We start from the raw sequence: 12822 nt of genomic DNA on the forward strand, positions 1-12822 counted from the left end.
CCTTCCTAATCAGCAGAAGTCTGGTCTCCTGATCCTGACTCCACCTGCATCCCAACCACCCCGTGGAGCCCACCAGCTCCCCTTCGGCCTGATGCCAGCTGAGCCTCACTCTGCCTTGGGCCTCATTCTGCATGGAAAATAACCTTGAGGGTGACATTGGAAGACAGTGGATGGAGGCAAATGAAGGCTTCTCTTACTGGAACCATTGGTGAGTGTTGAGGACAGACCGGTGACCAGCTCGGTCATGGACAAAAGCATTGTTAGAGGAGAGATAAGGCTGCTGCTTGATCCTGATCTTACTCATTTCTTCAAGAAACACTCCTGCTTTGACATGGGCCTGCTCTGGAGAGCAGGGGCTGAGGGAGCTAGGACCCCCATCTCCCAGGACCCCATGGTCTAGAGGCCAGAAGTATCGAGGGCAGGCTGGGCTGTGGGTGCTATGGGCCTGGGCTGGGCTCTATGCAGGGCTCGAGGGACAGTGACAGAAGGGAATTTAAGGGGGGCAAGAAGTGGCCTATGCAAATTGGGGGGCAGGGTGAAGAGAGGGGTGCTTAGGAAGAAGAGCAGTTTGGATGGTGCACACGGTTCTCTGGGAGACTGGAGGGGACCCAAGGGCCCTAAAAGGCAGCCCGGTATCGGGAACTTGATTCCGGAACCAGGAGGGCAATGAGGAGCTCCCGAGGTTGACAAAGGAGAGGGACACGGTCAGAGCTGGGCTTGGAGCTATCTGGCATCTTTGACCGGAATCAAAGAATGTCAGAGTGCGGGCAGCGAGGTCTTAGCGTTGGCCCAGAGCCTGGGTGGGTGTGACAGACAGAGAAGGAAGGCATATAGGGCAGCAGTGCTCAGGGGAAGCTGCCACGTGGGGACTGACTAGATGCGGGGCCACGGGCGGCCTGTTTAGGGTACAGTGGTCCCGACTGATCTCCTGGCCCACCCCCCCCCACCGTACTCCAAGGCATGCCCCACCCCACCCCACTCAGGCCAATGATTCCCTCCACCCTCTCTGTTTCCCGTTCTTTCCTGATGCTGAGACCAGCTTCCTGCAGGGACTCCCGAGATGCCGGAGCCTCTGGTTCACCTGCCCACTGCCGGGAAGGTGAAGGTTTGAAAAATACTTCTCAGGCTGGTCTTGGAGGTCAGTGCTTCAGATGAATGCGACATGTCAGTGGCTGCCAAAAGTGGTCATTTAGTACTTTTTCCCACTAATACTACTTCTGAGGGCCTGTCTGAAGAGTGTGGCCAGAAGCGGGGATCATGTGTTATGTGGAGAAAAGAAGTTCATTTATAACATAAAAGATCTGGAAATGGCTGTAATGCTCATCAATAAGGGAATCAAATGGACAAGAAAACATGGAGCATGCCCTCCCATTGGTGGTTATGACTGTGAGAAATACAAAGGAGAAATTCATAGTGGAAAAGGCAAACTATGAAACAATACGTGAGCTATAATCAGAGCTGTAACTGAGAAAGTTCACTGCCTAACCATTTAAAAAAGACTGGGAGGGGCACCTGGACGGCTCAGTCAGTTGAGTGTCCAACTCCTGATTTTGGCTCAGGTCATGATCTCAGGGTCCTGGGATGGAGCCCTGCACTGGGGCTCTGTGTCAGCGGGGAGTCTGCTTCTTCCTCTCCCTCTGCTCCTCCCCCTACTCTCTCTCTTCGGTGCGCACATACATGTGTGTGCACTCTTAAATAAATAAACAACATATTAAAAAAAAGACTGGAAGGAAACATCAAAAATACGTAGTTTTTAGTAAAAAACTAAAACAAAACGTTGACAGTGATAGTTTTTGGGTGGCGAGACTGGAAAATCTGATTTTTACTTGTTTGCATTTCCTAACTTTCCGTGATGTGAACTATAATCATCACAAGCAGAGAAAGCGTAGAACTGCCAGGAAGTGTAGGAAACTAGCAGTCCCCTGGGCAGGGTCAGAGGCCAGAGGTCGGACGGCAGGATGCGGAGGGCGGGCCGTACCTTGGGCACAAACACCAGGCAGAGGGTGATGGTGCTGCAGAAGATGATGACCAGGGCGACGATGCAGAACTGCACGTTGGGCTGGTCCCGGGTCAGGAAGGAGACGGCGGCCCCAATGATGCACATGATCCCCACGTTGTAGACGCTCATCCCGATGTACTTACTGTCGTTGAGGGCAGGGATGCTGACGTTGCGTGTCTCCCAAGCCAAGAAGCAACCGAACAACTGAAATGGTGAGCGGAGAGGGGAAGTGGTCATTATCCCGTGGTGGCACATACCTGCTGCTCTGAGAAGGGGGGCTGGGAGCTTTGCCGTGGGCCGGGTCTTCTGGATGTCACCCCGGGTCTCCACTGGTGGCCCTGGGTTGAGTCCTGCTGAGGAAATGCAGACTGGGGATGTTACAGCATCTGGTTCTCCTGCGCCCCAATATTGGTTCACATATAGCAGACCGTGGTGGGAAGGCTTCCAGAGACATGATTGTGACAACCTCCCCTCGCTCTAGGGAGAACACTGAGGCCCAGAGAGGAGGAAAGGGCTTGTCCAAGGCCACACAGTCATACAGGGGCAAAAGTGAATTGTTTCTAGAAGTTCAGTCCCGTGTTTTTTACCACTAAATAAGACAGAGGCCCCATGTCTGGGACTTCTATTACCTGTCAGTGCACAAAGTCACTCAGAATAGAGACTATATATCCTAACTGTCCTGAGGCTAGGTGTGGTGTATGAGAAGGTTCAGGACAAGTTCTGGTTAGTATCTGTAAAGGGGAACTGTGTTCCTTTTCTTCCTTCCTAGTAGATGGAGTGGAGTGTGATAGGTGGAGCTTGAGCAGCCATCTTAGACCAAAAAGTCATCTTAGTCTACAATGTGGGAGCTATATGATGAAGATGGGGGAGACACAAGGTCCAAGGAGCTGAGGTCCTGGGTACCCCCACCAGCCCTAGATTGCTCATTTGAGGAGGAAGTTAACTATCTCTTTAACCACTATTATTTTGGGTTTCCTGTCACTTATAACTCTACTCCTAACTAATACATCTCCCAACAGAAATGGACCAGGTAGAGGTCCAGTGTGATCTGAAGCAGGATGTGGAGGGTTTAGACTCCTTGGGTGGTCTAAGGGGAGGGCAGATTGAGGAGGAAGTGCAGATGGAATGGCAGGCAGAATGGTAGTGGGGGTCGGGGGGCGAGCTGACCAGCATGCTGACCAGGCAGGGGCTTTGGCTGCAGTCCAGCCCTTTCAGGAGGCCTTTCTCCAAAGACCCCTCTTCCCTCTGACCTCACCACTGCAACTCAGGGCATCCAAAGCTGCATGAGCCACTTAATATCACACTGAGGGCTTCTGTTTTCAGGTTCGACTTAGAATGGCAGCATGGTGCCATGTAGTGAAGGGTCAGGGGCACAAGGATGGAGGAGCTGTAATCTGCTGCTTTTCGTCGGCTGTGTGACTTTGGGCAAATCACTTCACCTCTCAGGGCCTTAGTTTCACGGTCTGTGGAATGGAGATAATAATAATAATACCATCTCACAGGGTTTGTGTCCAGATGAAATGAGAGGATGGCTGTGAAAGCATTTTGTAAACCAAAGTGCCCAGTACAAGAGTTGGTTATTTTGTAATTGGTATTATTTATACAACCATGGTTGCTTTCCTCTCCTTTTCTGTAAGTGTATTATATCATAGACTGATTTATTATTATCATTTAAAACATTTTTTTATTTAAAACATTTTTTAAAGATTTTCTTTTTTTAAAAGTAATCTCTACACCCAATGTGAGGCCCCAAACTACAATCCCAAGATAGTCACATGCTCCGCTCACTGAGCCAGCCGGGCACCCAGACTGATTTATTTTTTTAAAGATTCCTTTTAAAATGGGGAACCAGAAGCCCAGGAAGCAGATACCAAGTGAGGAAAAGAACCCAACGGCTGTTGAAAGCCTTGCTTTGTGCCGGTTTCTCCGTGTGTGTGGTCCCTTCAGTCTCACAGTGGCTGTGCCAGCAGGGCCTGGCTGTCCACATCTTCTAGGGGAAGAAGCAGGGGCTGGACAAGGCTAAGTGACCTGCCCAGGGGCCCACAAACCATCATGAGAGTCTCTACCAGTTGTTAAATGTGGGCAAGTTTGGAGACCTGGTGGTTGGCTGCAAAATCTCTGAAGAGTGTCAGAAGGAAACAGTAACTTGTTCCTAGGCCTTCAAGGAGTAGAATGAGGGTTCATGGGCACAAGTTACATCGAGGCGGATTTTAGCTGAGGATGAGGAAGAGCTTTCTAGAAAAGCAACCTGCCTATAGTGGGTTAAATGGGGGCTCTAAAAGACAAGTCACATCCCAATCCACAGAGACTGAATATTTGGGGAAAGGGTCTTTGCAGATATGACTAAGAGTCCTGAGATGAGATCCTCCTGGATTATTCAGGTGAGCCCTAAATCAAATGACAAGTGTCCTCACAAGAGCCACACAGAGGAGAGACATGGAGAGGAGATGGCCACGTGAAGATGGAGGTGGAGATTGGAGGGATGCGGCCGCAGGCCAAGGATGCCTGCAGCCATCAGCTGCCGTGGAGAGGCAGGAAGCATTCTCCCTAGAGTCTCTGGAGGGGGCATAGCTCAACCTTGGTCTTAGACTCCTGGCCTCCAGAGCAGTGAGAGAAGAAATGTGTGTTGTTTCAAGCCAGTCTGCGTTTACCAGTTTGCGGTGATTCGTGACTGCAGCCACAGGACACTGATACAGCATCCATGATGCCACAGGTCACAGTGAGGCAGGTGAGCTCCCATCCCTGGAGGTGTGGCAGCAGTGACTGAATGAATGGGGATGTCGGGGATGCTCAGCGTGGGCTGGGAGTGCCGAAACTCTGAGAGGGGAGAGTGGGCCTCAGGGCTGGGCACTCTCTCTCCAGCCTTGAAATTCTGTGGTTTCAGAGAGGAGGCACTAGGAGCTAGAATTTTAGTCACAAACCCTAGGGGCCAGGAGGACTGAGGACAATTCCTTGCACACACTGGAAATAGTAACACACTTGTGCTGCTAAATACAGCTTTTATGGACACGATCCAGCTGAAGGTATTAGCTTCACAGGAAGAGATACAGTCATCTCCAGCCACTTTTGCAAGTAGGTGGAGAAGATAATGGATGGTCAAGACATTACAGATAAATGCAGTTTAAAGAGTCAATCGGATTCCCCATAATCTAATTTCACAGAGTCTCAGGATCGGGGGACCTGGAGCTAGAAGGGTCCTGGAGCATCTGGCTTCAGTCTCATTCTTCAGCAAGGGCTGGGGGCCTCAATTGTGGGTACCACATGCTTCCTGTGAAGGGGGCGTCTTCCTTCCTAGGGGGCACCACCACCTCTGCGGCCACTGCTCTATTGTACAAAATCCTTCTTTAATGTGGACTTGAAAGCCGCCCTCTGGCAACTTTGCCCACTGATGATGGATCTGTCTTCAGGTCTATGCCACCTGTCTCTCACAACTCCGGTGACCATGTCTCCTGAGTGCCCATCTCTAAGTCTAGGGCTGTTGGCCAGTCCTCAAAGTCCCATTTCCACTCTGGGAGCCTCCTGTGGACACCTTCTGGGGCATTACTTTGTGGGGCCCAGATTGCGGTCCAGCGGTCCTCATAGATTCCCTATGGAAACTAGTTTCAACTAGTATGAAGTGGGGGACACTCTCTGCCTAGGGTCTCCTAGCACATGCTCTTCTGGTGTGTGGCCCCTCAGAAACAGTTCTCCGAAGCAGCAGCAGGTATGGATGCATTTGAGCAATACAAGAAATCCCAATTTATATGAGTTTTGGAGAGGGCTTCATTCTTGGCTCTAAGCAGAGGCTACAAAGACGTGGATGGTGGCTTGACTTTCCTATGGCAAGACCTGAGGAGGGTACGGGAGCTGGTTTCCTTCACTGGAGGGTGCTTGCTTCGGCAGCACATATACTAAAATCCTTCACTGGAGGGATTTTAGGGGAGGCGCAGTTTGCATAGGATTGGAGAGAAGCTTCAAGGGTGAGTGTGGGATAAGGTGGGGTGTGGCGGCCCTTTCAAGTCTTTCCAGACGTGTGGGGTGGCCTTGGTATGTGACCTTTGATCACAGATCTAACAGATCTTTGATCTAACAAATGGGTAGAGTGGAAAGAGTACTGGGGTTGGAGGTTGGAGGTTACCAGGTGCCCTTTAACCTCTCTGAGCCTGACCTTCCCCATCTATAAGATGAGGATGATTCCACTCACCTCCCACAGATTTTGAGAGAATCCAGTAAAATGTGGGATGTGAGCGTGTGCTAGATGCTGACAGACTGCTGTTCTGGGAGTATCATGGTGGCCGACGCGAGGCCAACTAACAGGTTTTGGGATTACTCTGTGGTTAAGCTCTTGAATCTGCCACTTACTAGCTTGAGTGACCTCGGGCAAACCAAGCCTCATCAGCCTCATCAGTGAAATGGGGGTATAATCTCCACCTATCTCAGAGGGTTGTTGTGGGAATTGAGAGAACATGTGGCGAACACGGAGGTAGGCTGGTAAGTGCTTCATCCTGGGGGTCCTGTTTATTTCTACGTTCACAGAGGCCCCTGGGGGAGAGAGCTCTGACAGAGAAGCAGCCCCCCAACCTCTGCCTTCTGCTCTGCACCTACCATGAGAAGCCCCTTGTAGGCATAGACGATGCCAAGCCAGATGGTCATGTGGGTGTTCTCACAGTGCTCCAGGAGAGGGCGGATAGAGATGTCCCGTCCTGCTGGGTCCGGCTGTGCAAAGAGAAAACAGAAACCCAGGGGTGGCACTGGGCACCTTTCCAGCAGCCAGGGCCCCATCTGACGGCCACCTTCCCTCCCATGAGCTACAGCCAGTCTTTTGTCCAGGAGGCCTTTTGGACTCCTCTTCCATGTTTCCATGAGGCTGCCTTATATTTGTTGGTCATGATTCAGCCCTGCACCCTAGTTATCTGTGCTCTTCATGCCTTTCAAACATGAGTCAGATCTCCTGAGGGTAGGGAGTGGGTCACTTCCTGTGCTTCTAGTACTTAGCTTAAGACCTGGCCCAGAGCATGCATCTGTCATGTTTGTTGAAAGAGTGAAGGTGAGAACAGGGCACAAAGTTATGTCAAGAGGCCTTCAGGTGTCTCTGGGATTAACACCAGTAGCTGCTGGCTGGCCCAGCCTTGGGACCTGCCTAGCTTGTCTAAGGAAGCCTTCTTGCCCATCAACCCAGTGAGGGAGCGGTGGGGGCAGCCATGTTAATGTACCACATGACCCATCCTGGGCCAAAGTTGATTGGACAGAGGGTGGGGACCTGACCCACAGCAGTCAATCCAGAGTTGCTCAGAGACTTAAGAGGTTTCCTAGTACCATGTTCTGCTCAAAGACGGATGGTGGAGACGACTCTACCCAAACTCATTCTCTCTCTCTCTCAGGAATTTGAACTGGGAAACTCTGGATGAGAATCAGTCACGTGGTGGAAATAGAAGAAAAACACACCCAGAGAATGAAAAAAAGTGTATATTCTACATATGTTTTTTTCTGAACCATTTAAGAGTAACTTGCAGATATCCTGACCTTTCACCCCTAAATACCTAGCAAGTATTTCCTAAGAATGAGGAGATTCTCTTTTATAACCACATATACTTACCAAATTGAGGAAATTTAACTGATACAGTATCTAAAGTGCTATCAGTTTTCAAATTTTTCCAATTGACTCAATAATGCCCTTTAAGACAATGGTAGTCTTTCCAAAGCAGGGTCCAATCTGGGACCATGTCCTGATTTACTTGTCATGCATTTAGTCTCCTATAATCTTCAACAATTCCTCGGTCTTTTTTGGTCTTTTATGTCATTGGTATTTCCGAAGAATGCAGGTCAGTTATTTGGTAGAATGTCCTTCAATTTGGTTTTGTTCGAATGTGTTTTCATGATTAGATCCAGCGTATGCATTTGTGGCAGGAATCCTATGGAATGTGAGGTTTTTGCCTCCTTGGAGCTTCTTCTCAGTGGCACTTTATCCCATTATTGATGATGCTAACTGATCATTTGGTTCAGGTGATGTTTGCCCAATCTCTTCACTTCAAAGGTACCGTTTCCCCCGTGTTATTAATAAATATTCTGTAGGAGATACTTTGAGACCGTGTGAGTGTCCTATTTCCTCACAAATGCCAACTCAGTGGTTTCAGCATCCAGTGATGGTTTCTACCTGAGTCACATTCTTTTGGTGGCTGTAAAATGGTGACTTTTTTTAACTCTATAATTTTATTGAAATACTTGGCACTCCACTGTAAACAAGATCTTTCCTTTCTTCCCATTTATTTATGTATATCAGTACGCATTTGTTAAAAAGATTTTATTTATTTATTCATGAGAGACAGAGAGAAAGAGGCAGAGGGAGAAACAGGCTCCATGCAGGAAGCCCGACACGGGACTCCATCCTGGGACTCCAGGATTACACCCCGGACTGAAGGCGGCGCCAAACCACTGAGCCACCGGGGCTTCCCTATCAGTATGCATTTATAGGTTTCTTTTTCATTTCCATTACTATCATTCATTTTGATGTTCACATTCCCCCAGATTTGGCCAGTGGGAAACTCCCTCGTTCAGCCTCGTGTGTTTTTTCAATACATCCCCATACTTTTTTGGAAGCACTTTCCTAGTTCTTGGCACAATAAGTACTTGACTTTGTACTCTCCTTTCTCCAACCTTAGAATCAGTCATTTCTCTGAGGAGTCTTGGTTCTTTTTGGTGGGGAATGATATTAAAAAACCAAGATCTGGGCACTAGATGTGTTTGCTGTTCCTAGGATATCATTACTTCTAGGCCCTTCCTTCTTTTCTTCCTTCATTCCTTCCTTCTTCCTCTATCTATCTATCCATCCATCCATCCTTCCATCCATTCATCATTATTCTATGTACCTATCCTCGTCTCTCTACCATCTGTTTATAGATAGATGTAAATAAAATCCTATGCCACAGGGTTCTGGCTTCTTCCCATTTTGTATTTGCATTGTTCTTCTCTCATAGTAAGATCCCTGGTTTCCCACAATATCAAAACAGTCACTCATTTGCTCAATACTAAATAGACACAAAATAGTTTTAGAATTTCTACATCCATACACTACCAATAACAAATTTACAAAGTAAAATTAAAGGTATATTTGCAAATCTATTTGCCTTTAGAACAGATACCCGCTGAGGGTTTTTAATCAAAGAACTGTGTCTAGGATGGAATTGTCCTATTAAGGTCTAGGGTAAAAGGCACATGCCTGAGGGTAAGAGGTAGGCATCGACAGTGTCACTCAAGAACAGATATTTTGGATGTGGAAAGCAGGCCTTAGGTAACTGGGAATGAGCACCCAATTCTCTTGGCCCCACTCTCTTGGTCTGACCTTTGAGGTGGGCAATGGTCTGGGCTCCTGTGATTTGGGGAATGATGGTGCTTCCACATGGAAGCAGGAAGAGCTAGGGAGGTGGAGCCTGTGCACTCAGGCCGTTCTGTAACCAGACCATCCAGCTGCATGCTCTCTCAGGCTTGATTTTCCTTTTGTTGTCCCAAGCCACAGACAGCCTTAGCTCAGCTGCTTTGGTTCCATGGTCACTGAGTCCACACACAGGCTCTAGTGGTTCCCTGAGGCTTCTGTGGTGGCAGCTGTGGGCACTAGTAAGAGTCACCCCAGCAGAAGGTGATCACCAAGAACCACAGAGAGGCCAGAGATTTCCCCTCCACTGCTACCCACCCAGGAGCTGGGCTGGATTCTAGTATGGTGATGGGGGTTTCCTGATGTCCTTCCATTGTTTAATTGAGGAGATGGAGAAAGGCGCTGGTCCCAAGGTCAACAGTGACTTCTAACAGTGAAACTTGGGTTTCTCTAATGCCTGACAACCAAGCAGACATCAGAATGCAGTAGCAGAGGCCCATTACGGTCATGCATGAATAGCAAACCCATTAATGATGATAGTATCTGTTGTTCTATAATGAAAGGTAATAATTTATGATGGACTCTTAGATTCTCTGTGTATAAAGGACCGATGCTGTCATATACCATTGTTCAATGTTATGAAAACTCTATTCATGGGAAGCTGAGTGGTTGTCTGGCTCTTACAGTCCCAGTGACAGAGAGCCCACCCCCTCCCACTCTTGGTGAGTGGCTGCACAATCCTTTTATTGAACCAGAACCTTCTCCTGTACCTCTACCCACTGGTCTTTGCCTCCTTTCCTCTGGGGTCCTCAGAGTAATCCTAAGCCCCCTCCTTGCACCTGCAAGCCCTTCCTCAGGAGGGAAAGAGCTGCAGTGACCATACACATCACCTCCCGCCATGAGCCGACCTGGTCCTTCAACCTCCTCCACTTTACCATTGATCTATAGGCCTGTAATCGAGCTCAACGCTCCAGGTGGTAGTGAGTGAGTCCGCCTGTGCCCTTGCTCTACGTCTGCTCGGCTTCCTAAACAACTACCTTCCACTGGTGATTCATGTGTTCCTTATGGTTGCCTAAGACACCATTAGGTAGCTTTCGTTGAGCTGCTGCTAGCTCTGTTTTTCCCCTTCTGTAGCTAACATTCTAGCCAGGTTATCTTTTAACTTCTGAGGAGCCACCCTCCCCTTCACAATCCCCATCCTGGTCTGCTCTGACCCTTCCCATCCTGAATCCTAATTCCTACATCCGGTCTCTTAGCCCCCCACCCATCTCAATAAGCTTAAGCACAGCCTCCACTGCAGAGGTGGGGAGGGCAGAAAAAAAAAAATCAAGGGTCAGTCGAGTGTTCAGAGAACTCAGTGGTCCCGGGGGTGGGCAGAGCTGCTTCCACCTTATGCTCCCACCACCCAGGCGCCGATACAGAAATAAACCACAAAAATCTCTTGATCGTTAACATCATCCTCACACAACCCCATGTCTCTGCACACTCTATGTGAATTAGAGCGGCAGGGGCTGGGGTGGTTTTAGGAGTGAGAAGGTTCATGTACTTCTGGGGCTAGGGGACAGGGAGTCTGAACAGTCAGGTACTGAATCTCAAAGCCGACCATAAAAGCCATGCCTTTGCTCATCTGATCAGTTGTAATAGTGCCTGGGACCAGGGTTCAGAGCGGTCTGAGCAGTCACACACAGGGGGAGAGCCGCATTCAATGATGCAAAGGGTGGGTTGCAGGGGTGAGGGGAGGGGACAGTGGGGGCGTGGAAAGGCGCCACCGCCTGAGCACTTACTTGGGATCGTTGTCATACACCAAAGTGCCACTAGGGGGCACCCAAGGCCCACACGGAGGGTCTGGCCCAGCGGCTGCAGCTCACCCTCTACTGAGGACACGGAGCTACTTCTGTGGCTCAGTGGGGCCCGCAAAGCCGTCAGCAGCATCCCATGCTACTTTAGAAGGCACCCAGTGGTCTCAAAGGAAGCCAGATTTCGAGGCACCCTGGAGGACCGGCCCCACCCCTTGCAGACAGCAGGAGTGGGGTGGGAGGGTAACAGCTATCGGGGAAGGTAGGGCTGCAGGACCCAGGCCTGCTGACCCTACGCTCATCCTGCTCTCCGTGCGGGCCAGCGATCCAGGGCCCTGACCCCTGCAGATGCCATGCTGTGATCTCCTATCAGGGTCTGAGCCGTTATTTCAGCCCCGCCTCTCCATGTGACTGGGGACTGCAGCATTTCCACTGGTCTAAATCAATTCCCATGCATGACTGGCCTATAAGAGCTCTCGAATTGTTTTTTTCTCTGCTTTATTTTTCTTCCTGACTTGTTGCCCACCTGGGCAACTACCCAAGTAATCAATCATTCATTCCAATGTAACTATGAAGCACTGCCACCTGCTAGGTACTGTTCTGGGCATGAGGGGGTTGGGATACAGCCACAAGCAGCATTGACACAAGCCCTGTCCTCAGGGCTCTTCCATCCTAGTAAGATCAGGACAATTCCACGAGAGACAGCCTTGGAGGGGGAGGGAGTCGACTTCACCCACTAACAGCCGCCCCAAGAACGCCAAGTGCCGCTTGTCACGGATGACAGCTGCAAACTCTGCATATGCTGTCTTGTCAAAGCCTCGTGAAGCTCCAACAACCTGTTGTGTCCATTTTATAGATGAGAAAACAGAGGCACAGCAAGATGAAAGAACGTGCCCCAAATCTCCAGCTGGTCAGTGTCTGAGCTGGGTTCCAACGCAGCCCTGTCAGCCTCCCAAGCCAGTGTTCTTTCCTCCCTCACCATCTGCTTCTCCCAGCCTGCCCTGCCTCTCGCAAGCACCGTGTCACATTCCAAGGGGACAGTGGGTATAATCCTAGCACCCCGCTGTATAAACTGTGAGGTGCTGCGTGGGGGAGGAACGACTTCATTGCCAAGTGTTCGGCAGAGGCCTCCCCGCGAAGCCCCCGGAGCTCCGTGAAGGCCATGCTCTGGGGCGGCAGCTGAATGCAAGCTGATAAAATGCTCTTCCTGCGCGACAGGGCGCAGCGGCCAGAGAGAGGCCACGCCTGTCCGTGATGGCCAAGGCCGCAAGTGCTCACACCTGACTCCCGGCCCACCGCGGCGCAGCGGGAGGCGGCAGAAGCTGCCCGGGAAAGCCTCCCCCATCTGTGCGGCGAAAGGAGAGCAGCTGGCCCGAGAGTCCCTCTGCAGAATGCAGTTACTCACAATGTAGGTCAGTGGCCCCTGCTCACGGCCTGCTTTGTCAGGCCCCGCGCACCGACGGGCAGGGCGCCGGGCGTGGGTTGAGGTGCCCGGTCCTGAAAGGTCAAAGGCTTTGGTCTTGCTCCACCTAGACTTGCCGGGTGACCGTGGGCATGCCCCACCCTTTCCTAGACCTCAGGTTCTGCCTTGCAAGTGAGTCCAAGGGTTAACTGACGGCCCGGTTAGGGATGCCTGTATTTGTCCTCCACTCGCTCATTCAGAATCCACTCCGTCCTGG

General features: G+C 50.3%; 1 protein-coding gene across 1 annotated transcript in view; it reads right to left on the minus strand.

The window, feature by feature from the left end:
• GABBR2 (gamma-aminobutyric acid type B receptor subunit 2) overlaps window positions 1-12822 on the minus strand; it is a 370018-nt gene that overhangs the window by 12900 nt on the left and 344296 nt on the right. The window contains exons 14-15 of the mRNA XM_072842074.1: window positions 6584-6694; window positions 1979-2203 (exon numbers count right to left, since the gene is read on the minus strand). Coding sequence (XP_072698175.1) covers window positions 1979-2203; window positions 6584-6694 — 336 coding nt within the window. The remainder of the gene's footprint in view (window positions 1-1978; window positions 2204-6583; window positions 6695-12822) is intronic.

This window comes from Canis lupus, chromosome 10 (assembly GCF_048164855.1).
Source record: "Canis lupus baileyi chromosome 10, mCanLup2.hap1, whole genome shotgun sequence".
Classification (NCBI taxonomy): Eukaryota; Metazoa; Chordata; class Mammalia; order Carnivora; family Canidae; genus Canis; species Canis lupus.